Here is a 15032-nt window from a genome sequence, read left to right on the forward strand (position 1 = left end):
TGATTTCAATCTGGTCACCAGATCTGTTTGGGATTCAACCAGCCACTCTGGCATTCACTACTAAGATCTGATCACAAGGCTGGTTGGTTAGTGTTTATCTATTAGCATTCTGGTCAGGGATGTGTGTGTGTTTTAGTCTGGTGTGTGTCTTCTAGTGCATGTGTTAGTCTATTGGTGGGATGTAAGTTAAGCTAATTAACAGGCTGAGAGTGGGCCTAACAAACACAGGTTATGGAATGTCAGGATAATTCAGAAAGATTACAGTTGCTCAAATAACACCATTACACATAACTATTGCTCACATCTAAGTTATGCATCTGAATATAGGACCCCTCAACGATACTATAGCCAACAACTAAACACATTAGTTCACAGTTATCACAGTGACCATGAAAGAAAAAATTTGATAACATAGCTTTTAACAACAACTGATTATGAAACCTATCCAATCAATAAACTGTACTAGATATATAGCATGTTATGTTGAATAGCGCAGTTAACTCGTTATGGCCCACAATGAACGGCTGGTGTACAAGGGTGGCTCAATGCGACAGGGCAAGTGGATACGCCTCGACCAATCAGGAGCTGCTCTGCAGAAAGTTTGCCTTTTATGGATAGGGGCAGCGGCGCCTGCGGGTTTAAAAACCCAAGCCTTGGCAACGCTTCACCACTACGTTTCTCCCTGCACGGAAAGGAGTGTATTTCGAGGGTTTCCACAAGCCGATAAACACACCCAAAAACAGGTAGGAGATTGAGACAAACATTTATTCGATTGAATTGGTTAACGTCTGCGTAATTCTGCAGTTTGTGCCGCACTGTTAGTTTGCGAAGTTAATTCCTGTTCGCAACTGTGCAGTAGTTACAGTACTGTAACGTTAGTTGGCATCAATTCCGCTAGCCGGTGTCCAGTGTCCTATGCATTGGTTACTTCGTATTTGTGTTGTTCCACCTCTGTATGCTGTGACCGGCTAAAAGGCTTAATTACAAATTAATTTTAATGTAGCAACTAGAGACCTCTTCAGCGTGCTAAGGACAGCATAACGTCGTGCCTCTTGGCAGACGTTTTCTGCTGTCTGTTTTTTTATTTATTTTTTTATAAACGGCTAACGTTAGTTCGGCCTTGCCAGGTGAAATTGGCTTACATGGCTTACACTGACAAAGAGCATGCCCGTAGGTGGGTGTGCGGGCAACTTCAGCCGACTTGATTGTCCTGTTGATGACATTCCATCGTTAGTAACTTGAGACCGGTCGGTCGCCGGTCGAGACATTCAACTGTACGAACATTTGTTTGGCATCGCTTGACCTGCCCAAGGGATGGTTCTAGAATGTTGAGTGCATTCCACAGGCATTCTTAACAGGCTGAACTCGTCAGCTTTGACTTCCCATGTAAGCGAATGAACTACTTGGTACCGTTTTCAGGACGTTGCACATTGGATGAGTCAGTAATTGGCGGTTAATGTGTCACTGTTTAATAAATGACATTCCACACAAGCCCGGTTTACAAGCGTACCATATATAGTGATTGGTATCTGACTTCCCGGAAGCCGGTTCTCCTCAATTGTTTGCAGAATCAATGTGAGACATTGACTGTAACCAGAGTGTCAGCTCGGGTGGGTGTTTATCCCGGTTTCAGAGCCATTAGGGAGTGGCCGCTGTCACTAACACATGGCATTGTAAGCAGCTCCAACTATTACCTTATATGGTGATGCCTTGGCCAGATACACACAACAGCCTTTTGTCTCGCCGAGTGGTAATGGACCGCTCAGCGCCTCCCCGCCATCTAGCGGCTGCTCACTGACACAACACTGGGTCAATAGTGACGGACAATGGAATTACTGTTGCGGGATTAAGTCATCGGTTCTAATGTTGTTTTTCTCACAGACATGGAAGACGAGATCGCCGCCCTGGTCGTTGATAACGGCTCCGGTATGTGCAAAGCTGGCTTCGCTGGAGATGATGCTCCTCGTGCGGTGTTCCCCTCAATTGTCGGGCGCCCTCGACATCAGGTAAGATCTTCAGTCATTTAGGAATATTACTCACGGTCTGCCATGGCTTTATATTCATCCTCCATATTACTGTGTTTTAATGAGTATCTTTCAATGGAATGTTTATAATTATAGCTAATTGCACCAATGTCCTGTATTGCTAATATTACATGGTATTATCAGTGCTTCATGATATGCAGTAATACTTGTGATAGGCAATCCATTGCACACAGCTGACCTACAACTACATTTCTGATGTAATACTGGTTAATGAACATGCATACCATGCTGACCCTGTCCCCAGGGAGTGATGGTTGGAATGGGTCAGAAAGACAGTTATGTGGGAGATGAAGCCCAGAGCAAGAGAGGTATCCTGACCCTGAAGTACCCCATCGAGCACGGAATTGTCACCAACTGGGATGACATGGAGAAGATCTGGCATCACACCTTCTACAACGAGCTGAGAGTGGCCCCAGAGGAGCACCCCGTCCTGCTCACAGAGGCCCCCCTCAACCCCAAGGCCAACAGGGAGAAGATGACCCAGGTACACAGCAGTACACTGCAGCTCTGTTCTCAGACCTGCTTTACTGTCCTCTCCTCACCCTGGCCTCACCCTGTCCTCTCCTCCAGGCTTCCTCCTTACAGCTCATCTGTCTTCTCTCAGGAAGCCACTGCAGGTCTGTCTCTGCCTCTGAGCAATGAGTTAATGAGACTGGCCAGCACAAACTAACAGGATTAATGCAGAACTGACTAATGGTTTAAATTGAAGTGACAGCCCAGGATGAATGGTGTGCTGTTTTTGCACCAGATCTGACTCCCTTTGACAGCATGTTCTACTGTGTTCTGACTCCCTTTGACAGCATGTTCTACTGTGACTCCTGTAGACTGCAGCACCATGGCTCACCTCTCTCCTCTCCCCCAGATCATGTTCGAGACCTTCAACACCCCCGCCATGTACGTGGCCATCCAGGCTGTCCTGTCCCTGTACGCCTCCGGCCGCACCACCGGTATCGTCATGGACTCCGGTGATGGTGTGACCCACACAGTGCCCATCTACGAGGGCTACGCCCTGCCCCACGCCATCCTGCGTCTGGACTTGGCCGGCCGCGACCTCACAGACTACCTCATGAAGATCCTGACCGAGCGCGGCTACAGCTTCACCACCACAGCCGAGAGGGAAATCGTGCGCGACATCAAGGAGAAGCTGTGCTACGTGGCGCTGGACTTCGAGCAGGAGATGGGCACCGCCGCCTCATCCTCCTCCCTGGAGAAGAGCTACGAGCTGCCTGACGGACAGGTCATCACCATCGGCAACGAGAGGTTCCGCTGCCCCGAGGCCCTCTTCCAGCCATCCTTCCTCGGTGAGTTTCCTAACAGCCAGTCAGGGCCCACCCCACCCCGCTGCCCTGTGATCCTGGTTGTGACTGCTTGGGGTTCCTTCCCACCCAGGTATGGAGTCTTGCGGAATCCATGAGACCACCTTCAACTCCATCATGAAGTGTGACGTGGACATCCGTAAGGACCTGTACGCCAACACCGTCCTGTCTGGAGGCACCACCATGTACCCTGGCATCGCCGACCGGATGCAGAAGGAGATCACCTCACTGGCCCCCACCACCATGAAGATCAAGGTGAGGAAACGGCTTAACTTCACCACCCAGAGTTGACTCTTGATCCAGTGACCTAGTAGTGTTCTGCCCCTCTAGTTAACAGCATTAACAGCTCCGTAACCCTGACCTGCCTGAGTGGCTCCTTATTAGAAACATGTCCTGTTGCCACCATGTGGTCCAATGAAAGAACTACACCTGAGCCAGTCTACTGTAGGGTTCAATGTTAACTCTGTCTCTCCCTGCAGATCATCGCCCCCCCAGAGCGTAAATACTCCGTCTGGATCGGAGGCTCCATCCTGGCCTCTCTCTCCACCTTCCAGCAGATGTGGATCAGCAAGCAGGAGTACGATGAGTCTGGCCCCTCCATCGTCCACCGCAAATGCTTCTAAGCAAGCAGCCAACCATATAGACTGTCCCTCCCATTCCAACCGTATAGACTGTCCCTCCTTCCATTCCAACCATGACCAAGACTCTGGCTCTGCACACCACACACACTCCCTGGTCACTGTGCTGCATTGCAGAGCTTCTTCAGACACCTCCACTGGCATGGCTTCTGAGAGCCTTCTGATTTGCGTGATGGGCAGGATGTGATGTCATGGTGTCTGGCATCCATGTTTTGGTTATGACTCCAGATGTCCAGTTAGTCTAATGTTTGTTCCACTACCTTATTGACCTCTATAGAGGTGCTGTTTCTGGACCCAGGATACTGGCTCTGGACCCAGATGTGACAGTGTTGTGAGAAGCCTATGTAAATTATGTAATCGCTATGAAAACAATGTTTTTGTACTTTCAGCCTTAAACATGCAGTCCAGTTTGTTATGCAAACAGGCTTGACCTGTAAGTAAAGGTGTTACCCTCTTCTCTGGGGGAGGGGGGGGGGGGTCAGGCAGGTGGCTTCAATTGTCTACACTGACCATACAAAACCAATAAAGTGCACATGTCTAATGAAATGGTTTGGTTCTGCCTCTAACTACCTTGCGTACCAAAATAAAGTTCTGTTGCACTGTTTAGTGTAATGTCTCTACTGAAAGGTTAGTCTGGTTATAACCTGCAGTTCATGGTTTTAATTTCCATGTCATGTTCATATTGACTCATGACCATGCCTCAGCTGTAACAAGTCATAATGACCAGACACCATTATGGGGAACTGGTAGGATGATGCCAAATGCAATCCCTGAATGCATCAGTCTCCACAGCAGAAATGTCTCTCAGAACTTGGGAGCAACTGCTGAATGGCAATTGCTGGCTTGGTTGGTCAGGTGGCCTGCTTTCAGAAAGCAGCCAGACTTTCAGTCAAGTCCCTACCAGCATTGAAAATGGCCCCTCTGCATGTTCATAGAGAAGTGAAAAACACCCAGCAACAGTTCAGAATGGTGGGGCCCAACTTGTTGAATCAAACAGCAGTGCAAAACAATCTGACTAACCCATTGGCCTTGGTACAGATGGGCTAATGTAGTGCAGAACCATGCTAGGTTCCATTGCTACAAGCTGAAAACAAGGGACTCCAGTGAGCATGTGGTAAACACTTCTGATGAATCCTGGTTAAATTGTGGCCTGACAGAGGCAGACTTCAACCAAAGGAAGGAACAGGCTCTGGGCAGGAATGTTCTGTAGTCCGATCAGCAACTGCTTGGTGCTATCGTCATGGGCAAACACCTAGTAAAATCCATACTCTGAAGAATTCTGTCAGTTCCTGGAGGCTGACCAGTATTGGTTTCTGAAGGGTCTGACCAGGTACTAGTTGGGTATACCTGATAAACTGGCCATAGTGTAGATTTTAACACCAGTCTATAGTAAATCAGTATTGATTTTAACACCAGTCTATAGTAAATCAGTATTGATTTTAACACCAGTCTATAGTAAATCAGTATTGATTTTAACACCGGTCTATAGTAAATCAGTATTGATTTTAACACCGGTCTATAGTAAATCAGTATTGATTTTAACACCGGTCTATAGTAAATCAGTAGTGATTTTAACACCGGTCTATAGTAAATCAGTAGTGATTTTAACACCAGTCTATAGTAAATCAGTAGTGATTTTAACACCAGTCTATAGCAAATCAGTATAGATCGTAACACCAGTCTCCACTATTTGGGCTTGGTGTTGGTCTTGGACTACAATTATGCTTAATTATGATATCTTGGCCTAGATCAGGGCTGCACAATCCTGTTCCTGGAGAGCGGTCATCCTGAAGGTTTTCTCCCTGGCCTAGACCTTTGAATCAAGACAACATTAAGGACAACCCAGGACTAATGACTGCTGGATAAGTCCATAATAAATTTAATAACTTGTACATTTCGTTTGTCCTACACAAACAAAGACAAAAGAATCTCTGGCAACTATATTTCACTTGAGTGGAAGACCGAAAGACCGGAAAACACCTAATCAACAAACGCGATTAGTAATGCAACGTTAACAAAGGTGACATTTCACACAACATTCTGTCAGAAAGGTGATGCAAGTGTAGAACAAGAGAAAAACAATCAATGGAGATAAAAACGGAAAAGATACGTATTCTGTAACAAATATTTTGGAATTAAAAATGTGTATTGGGATAAACAGTTAACCGGAAAAGGGTCCGTCTTCAATAAGTCCGATATAACACAGCAACTATCGACCCTTTTGTTCCGGTAGTCCCAGCAATCAGTCACATTAAGTTAGCTCACGTTTTCCTTCGGTAGACATGAACTGTTAAACATGGCACAACAATGAGTTTGTCTCTAAACGGAGCTATAGTGGAAGACGATATGGACAATCAAATCGTACAGGTTGGTTGGAAAAAAACAGTAAAACTAGCTGTCTCCCGGCTAACTTGCTAACTCGCTAACGTTAGCTATCTACAGTGACGACTTGTGCATTAATCTGAGTTCAATTGTGACAGCGATTTGTAGCGTTTACGTATGCTAGCGTTGATAGACGGTTGTTTGTTAACTAGCTAGCCGCCATTGTGTTTCATTCCTACCACGCATGAAAACAAACATTCCAAGCATACCTCCGGTTATTAGTGTTAATACTTAGAACCATTTCTCTCCTTGTATCTATGTCTGTATGTCTGTCTGTCTGTTTGTTCGCGATGTGTGTGCAGGACGGGTTGGGAGTTGTGTCACGGTCGATCGGAATATCAGATTTCTCGGATGAGATCCTTTTGAATATCCTGCGCTATGTGTCGACTTCTGATCTTCTGAATAACGTGTCAAGGACCTGCCGTAAACTACACACACTCTGTTATGACAAGACACTGTTGACCACCGCTACTCTGTCTGAGGAATACACGGTAACACACACTGTTGACCACCTGTTAACACTGAGGAATACACGGCAACACACACACACACTGAGGAATACACGGCAACACACACACACACACACACACACACACACACACTGAGGAATACACGGTAACACACACTGTTGACCACCTGTTAACACTGAGGAATACACGGCAACACACACACACACACTGAGGAATACACGGTAACACACACTGTTGACCACCTGTTAACACTGAGGAATACATGGCAACACACACACACACACACACACACACTGAGGAATACACGGTAACACACACTGTTGACCACCTGTTAACACTGAGGAATACATGGCAACACACACACACACACACACACTGAGGAATACATGGTAACACACACACTGAGGAATATACGATAACACACACACATACGACACAATCCTTCTTTAGATCACACCTAGGACCTTCAAACTCTTTTTGTTTAAGAACTAATGTAATACCAGGCAATATCATCTTTATAACACATGACAATATCACCTTCATAGCACCTGCCAATGTCCCATTTATTACACCAGGCCAATGAGGAACACGTAATTCCTCATTTAGAATGGACATTTGTACCTGCACAACTATTATCCCACTTGTAACACACTACACTTAATACTTGTTAACGTTCTGCCCTCCTCTATTTGTCTTAATTGCACATTTAGTTTTCGCCATTTGTATTGCATTTGCCTTCATTGCACATCTATACATTCCACTCGTAATATACAGTATCTCACAAAAGGGAGTACACCCCTCACATTTTTGTAAGTTTTTGATTAGATCTTTTCATGTGACAACACTGAAGAAATGACTTTTGGCTACAATGTAAAGTAGTGAGTGTATAGCTTGTATTACAGTGTACATTTGCTGTCCCCTCAAAATAACACAACACACAGCCATAAATGTCTAAACCGCTGGGTGTACTCACAAAAGTGAGTACACCCCTAATTTTAAATGTCCAAATTACTGTACATATACTTGTAAATACGTGTAAATGTTCTGCCTTGTTCTATTTTCACTTCTGGTTAGATGCTAACTGCACTTCATTGTACTGTACTTGTACTGTTCAATGACAAAGTTGAAGCTAATCTAAATTATAGGTTAAGATATCTTCAGCATAGGGGAAATCTGTTGATGTTTAATAATATTAGTTTAGACTGTTTTTCTCCACTTCTGACAGTGCCTTTGTGGTCAATTAGATGTAAGTGGAAGTGCAGGCACAAGGCAAAATAGTACAGTATCTTTAATGTAATAGTACAGTATAGTATCTTTAATGTAATAGTATAGTATCTTTAATGTAATAGTATAGTATCGTTAATGTAATAGTATCTTTTAATGGAAGGGGATACAGGAGCCAGTGCAGAGACCTAAGAATTGGTGTAATGTGTTCAGCTTTTGTAGTTTTTGTTAGAACTCGAGCTGCAGTGTTCTGAATGAGCTGCCGTTTTCTGAGGACTTTTTTGGAGACCTGAAAACAGGCCGTTACAGTAGTCCAACCTACTGCAGATGTTTTTTTAGATCTTGTCTGGACATTAATCCTCTAATTCCGGCTATGTTGTTAAGGTCATAATAGGCTGATTTTGAAATACATTTTATGTGGTTATTGAAATTCACATCTGAATCCACAATTACCCCCAACATTTTTAACTTAGCTTTTTGTTTTAAATGCAATGCGATCCCCCCCCGTCCAGTATTGGTTTTCGGCCCTGTCCTTGCGTACAGAGATTTCTCTGGATGCTCTGAGTCTTTTAATGATGTTGTGTTCCGTAGATGATGAGATCCCCAAACACTTTTGAGAAAAGTTAAAATTAATTGATTGTTGCACTATTTGCCTGTGCAGTCTTTCACAGAGTGTTGAACCCATCCCCACCTTTACTTCTGAAAGACCCATCCTCTCTGGGATGCTCTTTTAATACCCAATCATGTTACTGACATGATGCTAATTGATCTAATTAGTAGTGAGATGTTCCACCAGGTGTAGTTTTTTTTCTTTTGTTGCCCCTTCCCATCTTTTTTGAAACGTGTTGCTAGCATGAAAATCAAAGTGTGCATGTATTTTTCAAGAAACAATAACAGTTCTCAGTTTCAACGTTTGATATGCTGTCTTTGTACTATTTTCTATTTAATTTAGGGTTTAAATTATTTGCACATCATTCCATTCTGTTTTTCTTGACATTATACACAGCATCCCAACTTTTTGGGAAACAGGGTTATATTTAATTAATGCTTGTTCTCTCTGAAGCATTCCCTGTCTTATGAATAAGACTTGAACCAATTTTGCTTGAAAGTCAAAGATTGAAAGAGAGGTTAAAGTGTGACACACACAGACACTCACTGAAAGGGAAAGGTTACAGTGTGACACAGACACTCACTGAAAGGGAAAGGTTACAGTGTGACACAGACACTCACTGAAAGGGAAAGGTTACAGTGTGACACACACTCACTGAAAGGGAAAGGTTACAGTGTGACACAGACACTCACTGAAAGGGAAAGGTTACAGTGTGACACAGACACTCACTGAAAGGGAAAGGTTACAGTGTGACACAGACACTCACTGAAAGGGAAAGGTTACAGTGTGACACACACTCACTGAAAGGGAAAGGTTACAGTGTGACACACACTCATTGAAAGGGAAAGGTTACAGTGTGACACAGACACTCACTGAAAGGGAAAGGTTACAGTGTGACACACACTCACTGAAAGGGAAAGGTTACAGTGTGACACACACTCACTGAAAGGGAAAGGTTACAGTGTGACACACACTCACTGAAAGGGAAAGGTTACAGTGTGACACACACTCACTGAAAGGGAAAGGTTACAGTGTGACACACACTCACTGAAAGGGAAAGGTTACAGTGTGACACACACAGACACTCTGATTAATATTTTTTTCTCCTTTCTTTTACCCTTTCAGGCCAATGACGCCACTATTCGGAAGGTGCTGAAGCATTTATCCAGTCACGTGCAGTCCCTCAGCCTGAGCGGCTGTTATTGGCTATCTGGCTCCACTATTGACAAGCTGATTGGCTGTCGCTCTATTGTGCGCCTGGACCTATCAGGGTGTCGCCTCACCTCTCTGCGTCTCTCCCGTCTCCTCTCCTCTCTGTCTCTCCTCAAGTCTCTTGCCTTCGATGTGGCGCCGGGCTTTGACTCCGCCCAGCTGAGTAGTGAGGCCCGTGATTCGTTGTCGCGGCTGTCAGAGCTGAGACAAACACTTCTGACTCCCAGTTACGGGGTTGTTCCCTGCTGCTCCCGCCTCCTCAAACTCTACCTGCAGCTGGACATACCTGATGTCACCAGGTGATACGCACACACACACACACACACACACACAGGAAGGATTAGTTCTAAGTGTTAATGTGAATTGTGTTTGTGCAGGGAGGGCGCCAGCGTGTGCTGTCGACTGATGATGGGGCAGAGCAGCGTTCCTCACTATCAACAGCTAGAGGAGTTCACTGCCCGTCTGGCGCCCGGAGAGGTGGGAGGGGCTTATCAGTCTCAAAAACTAATTTTACTGTGTGTCGTGTCTGTGTTTTCAAACAGCGTGTGTGTGTGCGCGTGCCTGCGTGCGTGCCTGCCTGCGTGTGTGCGCGTGTGTAGGTGAACCAGACTCTTCTCCTGCTCTACCTGGCTGTCTTTAGTGTACGTGTTCCGGAGCGTCTCCGTTGCTTCCTGGTTTCAGTTCCTGGTCCAAACCCCGCCCATTGGTCTGCTGCATCCTCACTGGTCCTAAGCCTTGGTCGGCATGGTGACGTGGAAGCCCTACAGCTGCCTCGCTCCTGGTTGGACAGCTTATCGCTAGGGCAGGCCCTGCTTAGCAATGCCCCCAAGCACCTCAACTTCTCCCGTTGCCCTGCGTTACGTCAAACTGTCATCCAATCGCTGGCTGGTGCCGGAGTGAGAGACTCTACGAGATTGGTCAGCCTCAACCTCAGTGGAATAGGCCACGCCTCCAATTTCCCAGAGTGCAGTGGGGCACGGGCGGAGGAGGAACTTGTTGCCGAGGCAATGAGCCGGGTGGTTGCTGGCTGTCCCAACCTATCACACCTCAACCTATCACACACACACTATCACCATGACAACACGCACACACCTGGTCTGGAGGACTGCATGCACCTGTGTACCAGTCTAGCCAAACTAACACACCTCCGCTCCCTGGCCCTGCCTGCTTGCGCCCTGTCAGACGGCTCACACACACCCACACACACACCCTCCCCCTCCTCTCTGCTGCTGGGGCTGAAGAAACCGTCCCGAGTGGGGCTCCAGACCTACAGGCCAGGTGTGAACAACTCTCTCCCCAGGGAGAGCACATCCGGGCTGGGTACCCTGTTGGCCGGCTGCCCCTCCCTGGAGGACCTAGAGCTGACCAGTCCAGGTTTCGTTTCTGCTCTGCCACGTCTCGAGCCTTGTTCCCGGGTGTGCACGGAGCAGAGAGTGTGCGTCTGGGCACGCAGCGTGGGGGACACACACATTGCGGCGCTCGGGGGTTTTCGTGGGCTGCGGAGGTTGACGTTGGCGGGTCTTCCAGGGGTCCAGAAGGGAACGGGGTTGGTACGGGCGGCCGAGCTCTGCCGGGACCTTAGGGCATTATCTGTGGCTAACCTGGGGTCCTTAAAAACCTGGAACTACAGCACCGCTCTGCTGGACACACTGAGAAACTGCAGTCAGCTCACAGAGCTACGGTGAGACAACACACACACAAACACACACAGATGCTGTACATGGGTCTGTGGTGTGTGTGTTGGGGTTGATGTTAGAAGGAGGATTTAGTTTAGGCTTTAAGAGTTAGTCTGAGCACAACCTAAGCGCCTATATGTGCCCAAGTATTTATGTGTAACATTTTTAAAGGTACTGAATTGCTGGTCCTCACCTTGATAGTAAAACCTTCATGATGTGTGTGTTTTCTATGTATGTATGTGTGTATGTGTGTCTGCGTTATGTGTAGATTGGAGCAGCCCTATTTGGTGTGTAGCCGTGCATTCTGGGAGGCGTTGTCATGCTGTTCTCATCTCCGCCGTCTCTGTCTCATCTCTCGGAACGGAACATTCGACCCTGATGCCGTGGTTACCTTTATGGAGCGTTGCCGTGATGTCATGGTGTGTCACATGTTCATGGGTGGAACTCTAGTGGCATGTCGCACGCTGCAGAAAACACTTCTGGACCGGTGAGTGTGCTGTGTGTGTGAATGTGGACATTTTTTGGCCAATATATATATATTGAAAGCTGATTGATTAAATTGTTGCCAAACTGTCTACAGCTTAACTAAGACCTGTCAGTTACCAGTAAGTAATCTAACTGAGAGGCTAACTGAGATCTGTCATTTTTTAGTGAGTAATATAACTGCTAGGCTGAATACAACACTGACTGACAAATTAATAATTATATGTAAGCCAACCAAATGGGTCCCCCCCAGGCCTGGGCCCATGACAACATTTAGGGGGTTCCCCCCCTGTCGTGAGTCACTGCTGGTCAGTAACCTGACTGCTAGGCTGTTGTGTTAACAGATCAACAAATTATGTTTTGTCTTAGTCTTTAGACATCGTTACCATGCCTTTTGGTGGCAAATATAAAACCAGTCCGCTACCAGATTTTGACCTCTAGGACTCAGTATATATTCTGCCTGTTGTAGTCTGGTTGGTACTGTGATGAGTAAATCTAGAACAATCCTATATATTCTGCCTGTTGTAGTCTGGTTGGTACTGTGATGAGTAAATCTAGAACAATCCTTTATATTCTGCCTGTTGTAGTCTGGTTGGTAATGTGATGAGTAAATCTAGAACAATCCTATATATTCTGCCTGTTGTACTCTGGTTGGTACTGTGATGAGTAAATCTAGAATAATCCTATATATGCTGCCTGTTGTAGTCTGGTTGGTACTGTGATGAGTAAATCTAGAACAATCCTATATATTCTGCCTGTTGTAGTCTGGTTGGTACTGTGATGAGTAAATCTAGAACAATCCTATATATTCTGCCTGTTGTAGTCTGGTTGGTACTGTGATGAGTAAATCTAGAACAATCCTATATATTCTGCCTGTTGTAGTCTGGTTGGTACTGTGATGAGTAAATCTAGAACAATCCTATATATTCTGCCTGTTGTAGTCTGGTTGGTACTGTGATGAGTAAATCTAGAACAATCCTATATATTCTGCCTGTTGTAGTCTGGTTGGTACTGTGATGAGTAAATCTAGAACAATCCTATATATTCTGCCTGTTGTAGTCTGGTTGGTACTGTGATGAGTAAATCTAGAACAATCCTATATATTCTGCCTGTTGTAGTCTGGTTGGTACTGTGATGAGTAAATCTATCATAATATTATTAATCCCCTTCTTCTCCCTCCTCTAGTTTCTTAGTGGATCGTCCGGCCCTCAGTGTGGTCATCTACCCTCTAATCCACGAAGACCTCCCATTTGTCATCAGAGACATGCCCCTCCCCCTGCTTGATCAGCTGACCCTCTTCCAGAGCCGCATTGCCCAAGTCCCACTCTCATCACCATGGTGATACCAGAGAGTGAAGACGCAGCAAGCCAATCAACGCCACTGAGACCTCATTATCACGGGGACGCCGAATAGTTAAGAGGCAGCTAGCCAATAGGAGCCCCTCAGATTTCATTTCCGAGGTGATGCCAAACAAATATGGAGGCAGCTAGCCAATCAGAGCCCCACAGACCTCATTTGCATGGTGCTGTTAGAGTTTGAAGAGGCAGCTAGCCAATCAGAGAGTATGGAATCTGGGGTTAGGGTTACATGACTTGATGCAATACCAGCCAACCGAACTGAAAGGCAGACATGATGGACACCGTTCTCTAGGGACTCCAGTCAAATAGTTCACCAGATAGGGAATATTTGAAAGCTGGTCTCAGGAATGTGATCTGGTTGATCTGAGAGCTATTCAAATAAAAAGGGTTTTCTATTGAGAGTCTGTGTGTATTTAAATAACATGAATATACTGATGGGTGTCAAACTAAAAAACCTGAATAAAAGAGTGGAGGAACATGAACGCAGATGCTTCCATACAGGAGAACCCCTCTGAGCCTTGGTCCTCTCTAGGTTTCTTCCTAAATTTCGGCCTTCTTAGGGAGTTTTTCCTATCCACTGAAATGTAACATTATTATTGTTTGCGGTTTAAGGCTGGGTGTTTTGTAAAAGCACTTTGTAACATCTGCTGATGTAAAAAGGGCTTTATAAATACATTTGATTGAAGTGAACTGTATAATAATATTAACCAATTAACATCCTATCATGATGAACAGGAAAGGATCTCAGTGACTTTTAAAGAGTTCATTATTATGTTTCTTCCAAGATGATAATGGCTCCATCCACAGAACACGAGGAATCAATGAATCGTTTGAGGAGTATGAAAATGATGTGAATCATATGGTGTGGCCTTTGCAGCCACAATATCTCATTATAAAAAAATAATTATTAAATAATTACAATTGTGTTTTTTGTGAATGTGAAAAAACACATGGGTCCGGCTGGTGAGCCAGCCGTGGCTCCTTCCCCAGCCGTGGCTCCTTCCCCAGCCGTGGCTCCTTCCCCTGCCTAAAGGAGATAGGAGGTTGGCGAGGAGTCTCAGAAAGGCTTGGTAAGGACCATTTGAGAGAACGGTTCTTTTCGTTTTTTTATATGGACAGGTCCAAAGATACAGGCATGGGACGAACAGGAGTGTCCTTTAGTGTAGCTTTAAGGTGACAGTGTCAAAACGATGATTGGACAGGTTAGGGTTAGTCTGCACAATAGAAAAGCTTGTTATTGTTTTGGCTGTGGAACGGGTGGAGGAGGTGAGACCAGATAGGGTCATATGTTATACATATGTTTACAGAAACATCAACATTCCAATAATAGCCTGCTAGGACAGAACTTTTGTACACAGGTACAAATCATCATTACAAGGATGAGAATGGGACACACAAGGCTTAATACTACCATGACATTGTTAGGTAAACATGATACTGGGATGTGTGCTTGCTGCTGTGAGGGCATGGAGATGGTGGAACATGTTTCAGTGCCAAAGCTATGAGAGGTAGAGGGAAGGACTGCTGGTAGAGTTTGGGAAAAATGGGTCTGAAGGTACGAGTTTAGCTGAACCGTTGGGTACGTCTCTTAATGACTAAGTTTTTCGGTTTGTCTTAC

General features: G+C 45.4%; 2 protein-coding genes across 3 annotated transcripts; both read left to right on the forward strand.

The window, feature by feature from the left end:
• Positions 1-624: 624 nt before the first annotated feature.
• Positions 625-4056, forward strand: actb1 (actin, beta 1). Its single transcript, XM_010903121.4, has 6 exons — positions 625-743; positions 1882-2006; positions 2290-2529; positions 2908-3346; positions 3435-3616; positions 3841-4056. Exons 2-6 carry the CDS (start codon positions 1884-1886, stop codon positions 3982-3984), a joined length of 1128 nt encoding a protein of 375 aa, XP_010901423.1. The 5' UTR covers positions 625-743; positions 1882-1883; the 3' UTR covers positions 3985-4056.
• Positions 4057-5633: 1577 nt separating this feature from the next.
• Positions 5634-13922, forward strand: fbxl18 (F-box and leucine-rich repeat protein 18). Of its 2 annotated transcripts, XM_010903119.5 has the most exons (7): positions 5634-6366; positions 6684-6872; positions 9811-10196; positions 10275-10374; positions 10497-11578; positions 11842-12060; positions 13242-13922. In XM_010903119.5, the coding sequence occupies exons 1-7, from the start codon at positions 6307-6309 to the stop codon at positions 13396-13398; spliced, it is 2193 nt and encodes a 730-aa protein (XP_010901421.3). In that variant the 5' UTR covers positions 5634-6306; the 3' UTR covers positions 13399-13922. The 2 variants fall into 2 exon arrangements, with proteins under 2 accessions (XP_010901421.3, XP_010901422.3); XM_010903120.5 differs by lacking the exon at positions 6684-6872 and having other exon boundaries at positions 5635-6366.
• The last annotated feature ends 1110 nt before the right edge of the window (positions 13923-15032 follow it).

Source organism: Esox lucius, chromosome 9 (genome assembly GCF_011004845.1).
Source record: "Esox lucius isolate fEsoLuc1 chromosome 9, fEsoLuc1.pri, whole genome shotgun sequence".
NCBI classification, from domain to species: domain Eukaryota; kingdom Metazoa; phylum Chordata; class Actinopteri; order Esociformes; family Esocidae; genus Esox; species Esox lucius.

Bases quoted from the DNA above. Each gene is read 5' to 3' on its own strand.
- fbxl18 (XM_010903119.5), top strand. From the start codon at position 6,307: ATGAGTTTGTCTCTAAACGGAGCTATAGTGGAAGACGATATGGACAAT. The intron at 6,367-6,683 runs GTTGGTTGGAAA...ATGTGTGTGCAG, and splicing joins TGGACAATCAAATCGTACAG to GACGGGTTGGGAGTTGTGTC. The intron at 10,375-10,496 runs GTGGGAGGGGCT...GCGCGTGTGTAG, and splicing joins CCCGTCTGGCGCCCGGAGAG to GTGAACCAGACTCTTCTCCT.
- actb1 (XM_010903121.4), top strand. From the start codon at position 1,884: ATGGAAGACGAGATCGCCGCCCTGGTCGTTGATAACGGCTCCGGTATG. The intron at 3,347-3,434 runs GTGAGTTTCCTA...CTTCCCACCCAG, and splicing joins CTTCCAGCCATCCTTCCTCG to GTATGGAGTCTTGCGGAATC. The intron at 3,617-3,840 runs GTGAGGAAACGG...CTCTCCCTGCAG, and splicing joins CCACCACCATGAAGATCAAG to ATCATCGCCCCCCCAGAGCG.